This window comes from Poecile atricapillus, chromosome 2 (genome assembly GCF_030490865.1).
Source record: "Poecile atricapillus isolate bPoeAtr1 chromosome 2, bPoeAtr1.hap1, whole genome shotgun sequence".
In the NCBI taxonomy this organism is placed as follows: Eukaryota; Metazoa; Chordata; class Aves; order Passeriformes; family Paridae; genus Poecile; species Poecile atricapillus.
In genome coordinates this window covers 14,590,338-14,607,833 of record NC_081250.1, presented here as the reverse complement: position 1 = coordinate 14,607,833, position 17,496 = coordinate 14,590,338, and the positions used below count along the sequence as shown (strand labels likewise).

Here is a 17,496-nt window from a genome sequence, read left to right as displayed (position 1 = left end):
AAATTCTGCTCTGAAAATCCCCCAATGACAAGAGGATAATGACATGGCTGGAGATTTCTGCAATTCATATTTCTAAGGCTTTGAAAATTTCATTAATTGACTGACCCCCTTTTTTTTGCTTGTTTGTTTTGGTTTGGCTTTTTTTGTTTTGTTAAGAGGGAGCAGAGGCAATGCCTGCCACACTCACCTGCAGTGTCCCTTCTAAACACTTTACAGAATGGCTATGATGTAGATTCAGGCGAAAGCCACTTTCCTGTTGGTTAGTTTCAAGGTTCTATGGCAACAGTTGACAATTAGAGATGAACCCTGGTGGGAAACAATGAGGGATAAATCATAGCACAGACAAATCCCTCACCTGTGATGTGTTGGCAGAGGAATTACTATTTGCTTGCTGTTGATGAATTTGTGCAAGCTGCTGTTTCTGCATTAGTGCCAGTTGCTGTTGATGTTGCTGGTATTGTTCGGCTGTAAATGCTGAACAAAATATAAAACGAGAAAATACTATATCAAAATATGTAGGAGTTGTGTATATAAACACATCTACTTTATAAACCTGACCCCCACCCCCCAAAAAAAACTACCACAGCACGTTCCTAAGAGCCTTAATGCCTTTATATCCAAAAGGCTGACATTCTCCTAGAAACTTCTGTCCAGATAACATCTTCTCTTTTTGATTGTTTAGTACATAGACTTTAACTGAATTTAGCTCAAGATACTAAAACAGGAGGGGGAGAAAGGAACCAAAATGCAACCAATCCCACTAAAAACTCCTTAAAAACGGATTAAAAAGAATGATTAGGTAGAAATAGCATCACTGTTTTCACCCTGTGAAACTACAGTATCTATACTATTAGTGAAATATGTTTATATGCTGAACTTGGAACTAATGCACTCCTCACTGACAACTTTCTGAAGGCAGCAAGGGCCTACAACTAAGATTTAGGTTTTAATTGAAAACATTAAGTTGGACATGCTCACAACTATGCAGGCTATTTCTGTTCAGTACCTTTTTTATTTGTAACTACACACATACAAGAAACTCCATCAATATGGAATTTCACAGAACCATATCCTTCTCTCTATAATCTTTTGAGAGGTGACTCAGTAGTCAGTGCATCACAAATCAGGTAGAATTTTATCCATTTAACCCACAGGTATAAAACTGACGTAGCATTGTTAGTAGAGATTGACAAAGGGGATGCCCAAAGGTGCAGCAGAATCACTATTTCACTGACTAACTTCAGTGCAAGCAGTTTTTGTTTTAGTTTACTTTCCAAAACAAAATGAAATCTCAGTTTTCAATTTACAAACTGAATCTAGATTAGAGCGTGAATGTCCTTGCAAAGGATACAACTTTCAGATTTTCCCTCAATTTCATATTCAGATTGTACAAATGTTCCCAAATACATGCTGTAAATAGTATTCATACTTCAAGAATGCACTGGAAGTCACTTTTGGGGAAGTTCACTACTGCTTGGCAACAAATCACTACCACACTTAAATCCTGTTCACAAACTGAAATCTTTAAGAATCTTTTGTTAATCTATTCCTTCAAGCTTGCTTGCCTGAAGAAAACATGTTTGCATCAAAACCATAATAATGTCCTGCTACTGGATACAAAAGGATTCTGAAGATCAACTATACCTCATGTATAAAACTTGAATAACAAGTCAGTATAAATGGCTGCAATATTTGGAAACATCAGAGCAAACACTGCTGAGCATACATTTTCCAGGTGTATTTGTCTTTTTTTGGTGCTCATATATTGTTTAAACTACTTCTACTATGTATTAGAAATTGCACTGAAATTATTGCTAGCACTTTCCTATTTGAACACTTGAAGCTATAAAATTTTACTCAGCTATTACAGTCACATTACCTTTTTTCATAAGTAACATCTTTGAGCAAGTAAGGATGTAGCACTTACTTATATTTCCATAAGCAACAAATTACTTCCAAATACCTCTACAGTTAAGTATCACTGCAATATTTTAAAATTATTCCTAGGGGAATAGCTTAAAAGTAGTAACCTCCCTCATAAATGTCCTTACTAAAAAAAACCCCCAGCCATACAAACCTAGAATTCATTGACCAAATACTCAAGGAGATTACTGTTTAATTTATATAAAAAATAAAATTTACAACTTCTTTAGATTTTTTTTAAGCTGCCATCCAACACAAGTTAGAGCAAGAAAGCTTTAGCACACAAAGATTAACAGGTAGAAAGCTGAGCAGCAGAAACAGAGGGACGAAAATGTTCTGGTTCTTCAGAGGAAGTAATGTTCTGGTACTGAGATACACAATTTACTGTTTTTTCAAACCCTAAAATTTAGAATCAACATACATTTAGCCAACACAGTGCCAATGACATTGAAGGTTCCATTTATTTATTATGATATGATTTCTTGGGGTTTCCTGTGCAGGGATAGGAGCTGAACTCAATGATACTCATAGGTCCCTTACAACCCAGTAGATACTATGAACAAGGTGTTTTATTCTATAGTATGGCACTATAAATATATTACTTAGGAATAGATTGCTCAAGTGATGTAGAAACAACACACAGAATGACAAAGAAGAAAAGGGCAAAAACAGATACGTTGTACCACCATCTTTGATTAAAACTTCCACCATCACAATCACCTCGTGCTTATTTAAGTGAAATTAGTAGTTCATTTCAATTTTCAAGTCCTAAAGTGTATTTAAGATTCTAGCTATAAAACAGAGCTGAGGTAAATGCAGTCACCTGTATTGGTTTAACCACCTCCAAAATACTGCTTCCTTTTCTAACAGCAGCAAACACAGCTTATGGAGACAAGCTGTGTTAGTTTAGGAAAGACTATGCTAAATAATGGCTGGAAGCACTCTCTCTTCTTTCCAGAAGTGACATTTACAAAAACTATTTTTGAAATTGTACATCAGTTAATTTCTTTTTAAGCAGCCTAGGACCCTTAGAGCTGTATGCTTCTCACCACTCTGGAAAGTTGTACAGCTCTCAAAGGAAACAAGTGACAGAAGAAGCCCACTACCACCATCACCCTCCTCTATATTCAAACTTAAAAACAGTACCTGGAAAATACACTCAAGAACAATTTCTGGTTTTTTCAGTTTAGGTTAAATACTCACCAACATTTTTGCCACTTCCCTTATTAAAAGTCAAACAGACATTTAAAAATACTATTTACAACACTACCAGTGATTTACTGCAAAATTTTGAATCCGTTGCATCCTGGTTAGAAAGGCAATGCTGCTCAAAGAGGGCTGCTGCAAGCAATAGCCTCCTAAAATGATCTGACTGCTACTCTTTTTCCATTCCATAGACAGAGATGCTAATGTACCAGAACAAGTTATAGACTGCTATTACATAAGCCAGGTTCTCCCTCTCCATGCTAAAGAAACACTACACTGAAGTTTTTAATGAGAACATTACTCCTACTATCTGCTAAGTATCCAAATCAAAATTTCTTCTGAAGACCTGCAAACTAGGACAGCATTACTTTATTCCTCTTCTGTTAAAAGCCATCATGTATTTTGTTAACACTACCACGGGGTTTCTTCCCCTCCTGCTCTCAGACTACAGTTTACATTACATTTCAGCTGAAAAAAAAAGCATATTGATTGTAAGATAAGTTGTTTCTGGAAATTGCCGTTCCTATGCACGTAAAAACCCATCTGTATATACTTTACATGAAAGTACTTTCACCTATTTAACCATACATACTCATTTCCTTTGGCACCCAACTGTGACTGGAACTGGGAAATCACATATATGCTCAGCACAGTGAAGTCACAGGTGTACTGACTGTGCCTCTACATCTGCAGGTACAATCCTGAGCTTCTCAAAGAACAAGTCTAAGTTCAGCTGTCCTTTTTTTAAAGGATCAATTCAAACAGGATTGTTTGTAATGCAGTGTTGCTGCATAAAAACATAGCTACTAACGTGTTATGTGGCTAGCAGAGAATACTTTCTGCTTGCCTGCATTGTAGCATTGATGCGACTGGATGGGTGCCACACTCAGCATCTTGCCAGCACCAGTTAATCTAAAAAAACCAGTGAGTGTCCCTAGAAACCTTCTTCCAAAAATTTTATTCTCTCTTCTCATTTTTGTTATTAAAAGAGAAAGGACACAACTGAAAACCTTTCAAGTGTGTCAAAAGAAAAATAGTACATGTAGAAGAAGTAGCAAAAATAAATGTCATTCTCTTTTTGTCATAGACTGCTCTTTATCTGCCTGGAAAAAAAAAAGGCAGCCAAGCAGCAAGCCCAGACCTTTTCCGAACACTTTAATCAGTAACTGTATTTCTGTTAACTCAGGAGAGTATTGCTACCCAACACTACATAGATTCCTGACTTTACTGGAGATTTTCAAGGCTTTAAAAAAAAAAAGCCAAACAACAGACTGAAGCTTAAAAAGGGACAAAACATAACACCCTGTGGTTAAAGATGACACATGAGATTTTAAGACAGGTCCTTGCTTCAGTAGCCCCAAACAAAGATGCAGTGCTTAGAGACTCTTCTCAAACAACACACTCAGACCTCAGTGGTCATGGTTCCATCACACAATAATGACTATTTAATAGCACAGGATTTACCAAATTAAACAGTGACAAAACACCCAGTTTCATTCATTACACAGAATCACTACACAGTGATGCGCAAAGGGGGAAATCTTTACCACCACTACTAGTACACAATAAATATTACCATTTCAGAATATCTCAGCTGTCTTTCACAGCTAACAGCTGCATCTTGTCACAAAACTTCTACATACTTTCCAAGACACCTTCAGCAATTTATGCAAGTCACTTGACTCTAAAGTTAACCTAGCCCAACTTCTTTTCTAACCTTAAACACAAGGAACCCTTAAGCACAACTCCACCTGAAGTTACTCGTATTTCAAGATGGTTATCAGAAGATGGGCAGCTCTTTACCAAGAAACTTGGCTATACAAATGCTTCTTTGTTTGCAGAACACTGTATCAAGTGGTAACATTTCAAAAGAGACAACCTTCAGATTTGAAGTCAGTACATGATGTTATGCTGTGCTCCTGTTCATTTAACAGCTTGGGACATGCCACCATCCCCCCCCTCCAATATTCTGCAACTGTATTGGTGCTATATTTTGGCAGCAAGGAAATGTTTTCTGGCTTATGGACTGCAAAAAGGAATGGAAGGTAGAAGAAAAAACTTCAGTTTTCAGCTGTGAGTACAAGGAATGAAATCCTGTGTATTACTGATACTGACTGACAGGATAAATGACTGCTCAGTATCTCCTTAGTGACAGCTACAAATCTTGTTCTATTAAAAACTGAGCTACTGCACACTGCAATATGAATGTGTTTTCCTACCATCACTTATATGAGTATTTGTACTCTTTGGGATAATTACATAACTATTTTTTGCTTGAACTAAGCACTGAATATCATTTTTCAATTGCATGATTCTGTTTATGTATCAACCAAATTCTATGGGATGGTGATACTTAGCAGGTATTGCTTTTTGGAGCACAGAGTAACAGTGATACTGACAATGACTTTTCAAAGATCCATAGTTTGCAGCAGTTTTATTACTGCAATATAAATACTCTAATAGCACTAACTGATTGTACCACAGCATTTAACATGTACTAGCCTTACAGTGCTGTAGCTGACATGTAGCTTCTCTGAAAACTCAAGTCCTTCTCAGAAGTGGCCAAAACCAGTGATGAGTAAGTGCCTGTGGCAGGAGGGGCCGGCTGTGCAATCTGTATGAACAGATGGGTCTTTGTATCATAAACAGCCACAGCTTCCCATCCTGACTACTGCTGCAAGTTTTACTGTGAGGTCACACTCACTTGTTACTCTGCTTCTCTCAAGCAGGAAAATACAGACTTTTTAAAGCTGACCACAATAAACAGTTTCCTAAAAAAACCACCAAGAAGCATACCCCTGAAAGCAGAAAATCCGTGTGTAAGCTCCCAGTCCCTCTACTGGCAATTCCTGTCCATTTCCAGAACGGAAGATGCTCACTAGATTTGCCAGGCAAACAGAGCAAGCTTTATGGAGTAAACGCAATGACCTAGCCAGGTAAGCTTCTTTTTTTTTTTTTTTTTAAATAAAGTTTTAAAAAGTTTTAATATGGAGAGACTCAAACAGCTTAATTAAACCTTTTGACAAGTGTTTCAGTCCTGCTAAACCTCCTAAGAATTAGATACTTAAATTACAGTAGCTTAAAAGCTGTTCATAACAAGTAAAGTATCTGTTCTCAAGAGCAGAAATGATATTTCAGGGGGAAAACTGAAACATTAAGATTATATTAGGTCCAAAGAACTTCTCTAATCGATTTATAGAATACTATATTCTGTGATCCTTTCAGTGGAGGTGATAACCATTAAAAAGGCAGTTTTGATCAGGTAACAGAATAAAGTTCACTTAACTAAAGTTTCCAACTTTTTCAGAAATTCAATAAACTACAGAACTGCTAAAGTGTGTGGAAAGATGATATATCATGTTACAATGTCTTCTTAAGGAGAATACATGAGAGCATCACATCCCTGCTATATAAGACAACAGTTAGTGGTTACTAATGCCAAGTGCATGCAAAGCAAACATCAATCACAATGCTAAGTAGTCCAGAACATCACATTTTTAAATCTCTGTCTTATGAGAGATGTTATTTGGCTTACACTGCCTGGTTAAAGATTTTCTACTGTACAGCAAGTTCTCACCAGCAAATTCAGAAGATTGGAGAGACTTAGAGCCATCAGTGTGATTTAGTATTTGATGCACCAGGCCCAAAGATGTTTCACTTTCTGAAAAGAAGTTCAAGATTGGTTTTACTTAAACATGGCATTATTACACACTATGAGAATATGAATCATTATGCCCTTGATTATGACAACAGCTTTTTATTTCAGCCCAATAGAACTTAAGTGTGAATCTCCTAACATCAGAACTGTAGAGATTATAAACTAGGTGTAAGGTCTATATATGCACTCCCTACTTGGTAGCAGAAGATAGACTGAAAATAATTAATACGGATTTTTTTACTAGACATTGAATGAAAGTTAGAAAACTTCCTATACCCTTTTATTTCTCTGCCCATTATTCTTAAAATTAGTTTTCATCAAAACATCACATGCCAGTACACAGTTTACTGTGCAGCTACAAATGCGACCATCCTTGCATGGGATGCAAAATGTAACAACTGCACAAGCTCAGAGATCCTCCACTTTGGAGCAAAGTTTTACTCCAACTGCAATTGCAAGTCAATGAGAAAATCTAGTAAGACTACAAAGTCTCAAATTCTCTGGAAGTGCTCAGGTGTTTTTAAAAAGTACTGACTCTTCCCCCATCCACAGTCACATTTCCCAGACTTAAGAAGCTTTTCCTTTTTGTATTTTCTCCTTCAATTAAGTTTAGGATGGGCTATAAACATCTGTTACTCTTGCTGCCATTGGTTTTCTGCTAGGATCTCAACAGCTCAGCCACAGATGGGCCAAGACTATTAAATTCCAGTGATAACTGGAAGTGGCCATTACAAATTTCAGTATTTTTCATCACCAAATTTGTCCTGTAATGTGAAAGAAGCACTTCAAAAAAGGGAAAACAGTAACACAGAGCAGTGTTGAGATTTTTACAGATACAAGGGTTAAATAAAAACATCTAAACACAGCCAGTGATGGCATGAAAGCCATGAACAAGTCCTTTTACATCGCTACGAGGAATTGCCACAAGGATTGAGAAACCTCCTCCTGTTTCTTTCTGGGGAAAGGCTGTATTAATATTTGGCATCAGGTATAACACCTTAATGATAACGTGAAAAAACAGTATAAAATCACAGAATGGTTTGGGTTGGAAGGGACCTTGAAGATCATCTAGTTCAAATCCTCTTCCATGGGGAAGGACACCTTCCTCTGGAGCAGGTTCAAAGCCCCATCCAACCTGGCCTTGAACACTTCCAGGGATGGGGTTCCGCAACTTCTCTCAGCAACCTGTTCCAGTGCCTCATCATCTTCACAGTAAAGAATTTCTTCTAATCTAAAGCTACTCTCTTTCAGTTTTAATCAATTCCCTCTTGCCCTGGCACTACATGCTCTTGCAAAAAGTCCCTCTCCATCTTTCTTGTAGGCTCCTTTCAGATACTGGAAGGTGCCAACTACGTCACCTCAAAGCCTTCTCTTTTCCAGGCAGAACAAGTACAGATCCATCAAGCAACCTTACATATTTGGGAAATGGAAGCACAGCTCACTACCCTGCTAGATCCCCAAGCATACAAAATTGCTTTTAAAAAGCAGATTAAGAGGTCCAAAAAAAAGCATGCAAGGGAAAATGTTATTTCTATGGAATTCCCACAGTAGAAGTTACTGAACAGCAATGCACGATTTGTATCATGACCTAAATGTCTAGTTTACAAGACATTTGTAAAGTTACATTTGTAACAAGGCATTTGACTATACTGTGGGTACCCACAGCTTTTCATATACAGCAATGTCTACAATCCCAAACAGAAAACCTAACAATTTGCAGTTAGGCTTCTTCTCAACTCAGCTGAGCAGGCTCCAGTTAACTGTCAGCCTCTTCAGCCCTGCCAGCTTTTAGACACTGCTTTTAAAGGGATCCAGCTTCTGGATGATGAAGGCAGAAAGGAATAGCATGCAAGACTGTTGTGCCTGCTCTTAGTAGAGCCTGGGAACCAGTGCTCCAATATTTCACTAGTGATAGGTATCTCTGCTCCACTTCCTAAACACAAGGCTGAAAAGGAATGATACATGTGTACAGTTTTAAGTGTCTCCAACTTTTGTTCATGAGATCCAAGCATTCAAAAATGTGAATGCAACGTATCCAGTAGAAAGTCTCCAGCAGAGAGCTCAGTCTCTAAAGAGATGCAGGTCAAAGATTGCTATTTGTCTGGCAGAACCAAATCAACAGGGAACATGAACACTTCAGTTCCATACTCATGCCTACCGTACACTCCATCTCTGAAGATTATGGCTGAGAAACCTGACATTGCCAGCAATACAGGCTCCTTCACTGGACTAATTCTGCTTCTGAACCAAGTTAATTCTCCACAAAAATAATGCTTTAATATTCTTGCTTCCTTTTTAGCAGTGTTCTGAATAACATGTATTAAGACCTTTTAATCAGCTCTTCTTGCAAAAAGGCAAAGGATACTTTTCCATAATTCTTCAGTAAGATCAGAAGGAACCATACTCTAGACAAATGATGCTACTTGGCCACTTGCTCCTGCTGTCAAAGTCTAGTCTTCAGCACACCACAAGTGTTCAGGTACTCGTAAGGGATTTTAAGACACCCTCTTCTTGGTTTACACACAAAATCTCAATGCAACAACTTCCACAGATCTTTAATACTGAGCACTCTGAAAGCCAGAATCAGAATAAATTACATTTCTTCAGGATCAAAGGCTCTTCAAAACGTTTAGAAAATGCCCAGCTCTGGGGAAACTTCTCTCTGATCTTCAGGATGAAAATCAATGCTCCCTGTAGCCAGAGAATGGTATGTTACAGCACAGCTTTTGTACTATGTCCTCTCACGAACAGAAGACCTGAGATACCACCTCAACCTCATGACTCTACTGACCATGTATAACAGACCCAAGAAAAGCATTTTCCACAGCATGTTCCTTGTCAGCAGCATGTCTACATCATGGCAAGACAGAAAAAGCTCAAGACTTTCTTAGTAGGGAAACAAAATAACCTCATGTGATGACACAAAATAAACACGGCAATATGACCACCTCTGCTGGTCACTACAGAATCCCAGGATGAACATCTTGAAAGTAAACAATACAGTTTGACCACAACTCACAGTAGCAATGAAAGGTAATATGACTTAAAAAATACAGATGTACTAATAAGTGTTTTCTAAGACCAACTGCCACTTCAAAAACCTAAAAGACAAAGAGAAACAAACCTAAAACATCCACACTCACAACAAACTCCCAGCTTTAAAAACAACTCAGAAAAGGGAACAGGAAAACCCTACAGGGTTGTTAAGCTGGAACAGTAACTACTACAAAAATGTCAGTATAGCTGTTAGATACCTGAGGTTCTTTACAGTATTTGCTACAGAAAGAAAAAAGAGAACTCAGCAGCTGCAGCCCCCACTAACAGACACCTTTGAAGAAATCAGACTCATACATGAGACATGCGAATACCCCTGTGATCTGTATAAACAACACAGAATCTGTATCTCACAGAATCCTTTTAGTGAATGAAAAAAACCCCAAAAACCACTAAAACCACACTGGTACTGAGATGGAGCAGGTTGTTCTCCTTACAAACACCTACACCTGAACAGGTGATCAGCGGTACACCACATACACAAAGACTCATATATACTCCAATGCCACAAGAATCACAGTTAAGATAATAAATAATTATATGGATACAATCTACCTGGCTATGTTAATAACAAGTGACTATCCAAAGACTCTGGTAACCAACTTTCAGTACATCTATGAACTCAGACACCTATATTTTTTTACTGAACGTTTAATTTCTGTATCAAATCCTACCAAAATTATGAAACTGAACTCCACATCTGTATTTTGAAAAGCTTAGAATATTTAAATATTTCTCACAGATACTAAATCATCTCCACAGAATTCCAAGTACAAATGAATGTAATATACCAGGTACTTAAACTAGTATGTATTACCTTCCCACAGACTTCAATATGTAACCTCACAATTAAATCTTCTATGGGACTCATCAACATAAATAATTCCATTTAATTCCTAAATGATTTAGAAAAATACCCGTACCATCTATTTCAGAGAAAAAACATTCTAAAAGGATGTGTGTGTTTATTTATACAGACACACACAGATGTGAGCTTTAAAACTCCATCAGCCAATTTTTCAAATCTACATGATTTTCAAATGTAAAGCACTGCCCATTAATACTCTGCAGCGTATTTTTAGTCTATTCAACACACATTAGTTTTGTTTTCACACTCGTCATCTGGCTACCATTTATCACAGTTCAGCCTGGCCACTAGGCAGAGAATGAACTCATTCAGTTCTGGACTTCGTTTACTGATCTGAACCAGGGAAAGATCAGAATTTAAACACCAAAAGCCACACTAAAATCATAAACCAGAAGAAGCATCAGTTTTAGCCCTAGTACATTTCTAGCAGGAATCATGATGAAAGAAGAAAGGCAAGGACTTAATCTAGGACAGCATAGAGAGAAAGCACAAAATAAAGCAGCAAACAAAGCTGCTCACTAACTCTACAAATGAAAGGAGAAAGAATTTTCAGGGAAAAAAACCCTCAAAACATGATACAGGAGGGAAGACATAATATAGTGGCAAGCAGAAGATTAAAGTTATTTGACACCAGGATAAGAGTCTTAAAAGCAAATCACCAAAACAACCCACAACTTGAATAGTTTATTAGGTACATGCATCTGCTCACTGCACTCCTACATTACACCCAGGTTTTCTGATTGATTTCCAAAGCCATAATTCAAAATGGCATGGAAAATACGTTTCCAGAGACTCCTACAAAACCATGGTGAACTTCTAAGGTTTTTTTTTTTTAAATAAATGATTATGTCACTTAAAAAGATGACTATTATGTCTATAAAAAGATGACATTTACAGTAAATAACTCATGAATTTTGATGAGTTGGTAAGTTCCATTCTAACCATGTAAATAGCAGTCTTCCAGTGAGAAGAAGCAAGAGTGATGCTATCCAATAGTGTTCCAATTAAAAATCACTACCACATCACATTTTTTCAGAGTCAGATCCTCAAATCTGTAATTAGGTTCTATAAGATGTAATCTGCCACTTGCTGACAAGATGCAGAGGTGATTAGTCCAAGAGTTTTGCTAAGCATAAGCAGATGCATCAGTGGAGGTGGGTGGATACTTCTACTTCTTGGCTGGGAAATGGCATTTAAGTTCATTTAAGTTCAAGTAAGAATTCACAGCATGTTGGGATTTTAAGTGCAAACATTTTACCTGAACATTTCCCATCACTGCCATACCTTGTACTAGGAAAAAATTGATACATAATATTTATATGGACATTTCAATTAATATATTTTTAATTTAAAAAAACCCAGATTTTCAGTCAACTTAAACCCTACACAATACTGTTTTTTCAACTTTTGTATTTCTAAAATTGTAATTACATACCACTGTAGCATTTGTATAAATCTCAGATGCAGTACACTACTGTTAGCAATAAATCAAATAAATTCAACGTAGCAAAAAAAAGATACACGTGAAGATGGGCTGTTACCATCAAAATCGACCACAATGTAAAGTATGGGTGACCTAATGATATTCTGGATTTTCTCACATAAGTTCAAAACTTCTAGAAGCAAGTTTGTTAAAATAGACATACCAATATGTGCTGAACCACTGCTACTTTTACTTTGTATAGAGGTACTGCATGTCTGGGTCCCGGGTTGTGCTGTGCCTGTTCGATTTAAACCCCTGTATAATTTCCTACAGGAGAGTTCATCATTGTCACTGTCATGTAGGGATGGTGTCCGAGGCCTAAAATGCCGCCATCTACATGATTTGATATTGACTAATATCTGACTGAGGTCTTTTGAGAAAGATTTGTCCGAGGTATTTGTTTCTGAGGTATTGGCAAATTGACTGATTGAAGAGTGTTGCGATGAGGAAAACCTTTCCAAATCCAGATGATGAAATGCATTATCGTAGTCCGAATGCGCTCTGTCTAGTAGCACCCTAAAGCCAGGAAAACAATGCACAATTAAACAGTGGCAAGAAAATACCAAGAAAATCATCAGTTTGACACATGTGCTTGTGGATGAGATGGGGATAAAAAAAGCTACACAAAAGCGTTTTAGAACAAGCCAACACACACATACACACTCCCCCGACACGATGTATGGACATCTATTATTTCACAGTAAGTGGTACATTTAGGTATATGCTAGCTTCTACTGCCCTAGGAAGAGCTGAGGTACAACATCACATATATATTAAAGACACTTCAACAACACAGAATTAAAACAAAACAAGAAGACCCAGAGAGTAACACTGCTTAAGTAAAAAGTGATTCATGTGTCCTCCTAAAATAGATTAATTTCCAAAGCCTTACTCCCATATATACTGACTACCTAAAATCATCCCAAAGCAGTAGGGATGCCACACATTAACTTCCAAATCCCCTTGCATACATCCCTATAAGAGCCAAAAGATCTCCTTCTAACTTTGCTAATTAGCCAAGTTGGCTTACTAATATGTGAAGAGGTGCTAAGCTAAATTTGAAAGGCAAATCACATCCTTAGTTTTAAATACAAATTTAATACAAAAGTACTACTTTCTTGAGGACATCACATATACACTTAACCATTTAAAAATTGTTTTCAGTCAAGATTCCTAAAAGCAAAGTGCCTGAAATAATTACTTATTTGATATTTTTCACATTTGAAATTTAGCAGTTATAATTTCTAAGCCTCTCTCTCCAAATCACCAAATACTGTCTAAATTCTGAATAATTTTTTGCAAAATATGATTTTTGCTATCTTGAAATGCTACTATTTGAAGATAGCTACACAAATAATTTAAAAACAAGCCAATCATAACTAAAGATATACATGGATTTTCATGCCAAAAAATGGGAGTGTGAGCAAAAAATCTCCAGAACTAATAAAGAAAACATTACTAAAACAGCTTCCACTTGTGCAAAAAAATACGGAGACGTTAGACAGCTAATCTCCCTGTGACCTCACCATTTTGTTATTTATTTATTTTTTTAGAAGTATCTTGTCTTCTTTACATGTTGCTGACTTAATTTTATTTTTATAAACAGCAACAGTTACACATCACTTACCTTCCACCACGGCCAACCCGTCTTCGTGCAAACCCAATACACCTCTGGGGTACAGTGAGGGTGGTTAAGCAGTATCTGTAACGCACATCTCCTAATCTTCCCTCCTTAGGGCTACTCCATGGCCAGTTGCCAGGTTGGTCTAAATGAGGCTTAAAATAATTTTAAACAATTAAACACAAGATGTTTCCACACAATAACACTCTGTCTTACAATGCACAAGGAAATTCTACTTACAGCATAGTACTGACAGCCTGCTTTCCTACGGAAGGCAAAAGGACCATCGGGATCATTTTCTTCCTCAGCCTCCGAAGAACCAGACAAAACCTACAAAGAGGAGATGGGGCGAGAGTGGTGTATGAGAAAGGCCATTAGAAAATTCCTGAGTTTTACTTCTGCTCTTTCCCAAAGAGCAGCACAGAACACTAGAGGTCCTACCTGGGAAAGAGGTTCATCATCTGAGCTAGGAAAATCATACTGATTCAAATCTTTAGCATTAAAGACTGGCAGTGCAGCAGGACTTGTCTGTTGAGGAGTAGCAGCAGCCGACGAAGGTAAGACTTTTGGCTTCTTCTCATACTTTCTTTTGGGTCTAATAACATCAGGTTTATCTTGCTGCAAGAAAAATAAAAGCAGTGTAAAATTACATGCAGAAGAAAATTACATTAAAACTTTAATTAATTTAAAGGACTTTAAGTAAACTCCCATGTAAGTAAGCTAATGAGATGAACTCATCTCTCTACCACGTTCACAGTAAAACATGCAGTTATTTCAGAATGTCTGTTATTTCATGTCCAGAAGCTGAAACACTGAACAAACAACATGGAATCAAGCACTGTTTGCTCAATCTGTGCTAGGTAACTCACCAGCAGTTAAGGTAACAGTACTACTTTGGACAAGGAGACCAAAATATTTATCATGATCTCCATGAGGCATCTTTTTCATTTCCTAGCATTTTTAATTGATATTCATTTATGTAGTGTCAGGGTATTACTAACTACCAAGCAACGCTCTGAAGGCAAAAAGACTTCTCAAAGGTACTTGTAATTTTACAAGAGTCTAAAAATTAAAGATGTTTCCCCATACTACGCAAAGTCAAGTTGAAGAGTATTTCCCAAGTTTCCAAGCTGTGAGGCACTTCACTGATCCAACATCACTGATAAGCAATCACAAGAACAGTTATTTACTACCCATGGAAAACTTCACTGGTTCAAACCACCATGTCAAATTCAGAACAGCTTCTGGATATTCTTCAGTTACAAGTTGCCTTGGTTTAAAATTCAAATTATACCTCAGCAATTATCCTGTGTTACCTGACCTATTTAACATGCTCAGCTGTTCGCACTGTAGCTATGGTTTCTATGACACAAAATTAAAGCCTGCAGGGAGAAAAGTACTTTTCAGCTGTCTAAATCAAACAAGATTATTTGATACTTTACTTAAATACGAAAGCAAAGATATGCAGCAGGGAGAGAATTATCAATGCACCATCTTTTAGAAACAAAACAAACCCCGACTCTCCATATTAAATTAACTACACAGCTTAGAACAATACATGACATTTACATCGTTAGTTCCATTTTTGTATAATGTCTAACGATAATAAACAGAGTTCTGTTCAGGACATCCCAACCTTATGGACAGTAGTAAAGAAAAATGTTTCCATCCTCCTGAATAAGAACACAATTGCACGTGTCCTTTTATCTGTAGTTTGTCTGTACTTCCTTTACTTCTGTCTTGAAGAATACTGGTCATCTGTTATCCTTGAAACTTCGTATGGAACAAAACCATTTTATTTCACTTGCAGCTTTGCTACCCTATTGCCAGTTACAAAAAGCTTCCTCTCTCCTCCAATCCTAAAATGGTGCATTTTGTATACTTCACAGCATGAATAGTAACTTGGTTATTGACATTACTTACTTTAACTTTATATTCTTTCAGTTCCATAGCCTCTTGCTGTTTAAAAGAACTGCTATTAGTCACAGGAATGATGGGAATAGCATAGGTGGGTTTAAGTGGCTGCCGCTGTGCCATGACTTCAGACATGATCTCTCCACTGTAGTCACCCAAATTATACCTGAAAACAGAATAAATTTTATTCGTTGGAATACAGTGTCCATCTGGTAAAAAACTGAAAAACGCTAATTAATGCTTGCAAGGGATATCCAGTACATCAGCAATAAGTACAAAAAGTATCAGTCCAGAGAAGGAGACTAATAACACAGAAAAATCACTGCAATGAATAATGATGCCAGATAAAAAAAGACAACTATTCTGTAAAGCATCTCCAAAAGGTAATACTGTAAACAAAAGAAGAGGAGAGGGTTACTCACCCCCTTCCCTGGGGACTGGTAAAATTTAAAGAATTTATCACTCTAAGTTTTACAGTGTGAAGCAGAATGCTTTATTCACGAATCCTCCTTTTGTGTTATGGAGTATTTTCAATAATTACATCCATGAAACATTACATTTCAAGTCCTGTGACAAATGCTGAGCTGAAGTGCAGCTCTCTTATCTGAGTGAGGTATTAGAGTCTTTCCTCTATCCAATGACTTATTTTCTTTAAAAAGCAATTGGAAAAATCTTCATGACTTCTCTCCCCTCTGTTTCTGCTGAAAATACTCAGGGCTTAAAAGAAGTGCCCTGGTAGAGCCAGTTCAGCTTGTTTCCCTAAAAACCCAGACTAAAAGGTCAGTTCTGCAGATTTAAGGTACTGACTAGGAACATTTGCTTTCAAACATGGATACTTAGGCTAGAAAAGTTTATTCAGATTCTAAGTATCAACCAAAAGGACAACTCCACATAAAAAATGTGATCCTCAGTCAACTGGGGAAATGACACTTGCCAGAGCATTCGGCCCACAGCACAGATAATCAATGGCAAAAGAAGCACTAGCTGGAGATGACTCTCACATTTAATACTGTATGAAATGCTCGTTTTCCTCAAGAGAATATTAGATCAAGCTTTTTTAGCAAAGAATGTAGATCATGAAGTCAAAGAAGAATGTTAATGATTAAAATTGGTCTTAAAAATAGCTGGGATTTCCTTAATACTTATCACACAATTTCAAATGACTTTGCTTGAAACTCTGGTCTCTCTTCTGGTAGAATATACAGAATAGATGCATACATTTGAAAGTATCTACACACACAATAAAACAATGTATTCCCATAATAGGCAACTTCCTAAAGTTTTATTTTTTTTCTCCATAGGCAAATATGAATATGCTATCCTGTAGAAGTGAAACAGTCTGAACTTACTTTAAACATCTCCCACTGCTCAAATATTTGCAGCTATCCAATTATAAAGAAGTTTCCAAAGCTTTCTGCAGCAAATTTTCAATAAATATTACCTCTTTTCCATTATTTCCAGTGTTAAATGCAGCAACTCTCTCTTGCTTTTTTCCCTCCTTTTTATCATCTCCAGGATGGTTACTGCACGACTCAGATCTCGACGCAGCTTCAGCATTTTCTCATAAGAAGCTTCATCATTTTTTCGATTCTGCAGATACATAAAATACGTGTTTCCCCACATCATTTAAGTTCAATAACCTGAATCAAAGTAAGTTCTAAATATTTAGGTATATTAAAAAAAAAGGTAAGTCACATGCTAAACTGAAGAGAGGCATGTGCATGTTATCAATGATACACAGCTTGCCAACACCCTAGGTAGTTTTAACA

General features: G+C 37.0%; 1 protein-coding gene across 7 annotated transcripts in view; it reads right to left on the bottom strand.

Moving 5' to 3' along the window:
* Positions 1-17,496, bottom strand: part of EPC1 (enhancer of polycomb homolog 1) — a 64,436-nt gene that overhangs the window by 3,399 nt on the left and 43,541 nt on the right. For 2 of the 7 annotated variants that reach the window (XM_058830840.1, XM_058830835.1), the window contains 9 exons: positions 17,169-17,317; positions 15,737-15,893; positions 14,255-14,431; positions 14,054-14,143; positions 13,820-13,968; positions 12,356-12,708; positions 6,707-6,790; positions 356-474; positions 188-274 (listed from right to left, as the gene is read on the bottom strand). In XM_058830840.1, the coding sequence (XP_058686823.1) occupies positions 188-274; positions 356-474; positions 6,707-6,790; positions 12,356-12,708; positions 13,820-13,968; positions 14,054-14,143; positions 14,255-14,431; positions 15,737-15,893; positions 17,169-17,317 (1,365 nt within the window). Of the gene's footprint in view, positions 1-187; positions 307-355; positions 475-6,706; positions 6,791-12,355; positions 12,709-13,819; positions 13,969-14,053; positions 14,144-14,254; positions 14,432-15,736; positions 15,894-17,168; positions 17,318-17,496 lie in introns of all 7 variants that reach the window. The other 5 variants (XR_009276791.1, XM_058830838.1, XM_058830837.1 and 2 more) reach the window with 5 other exon arrangements.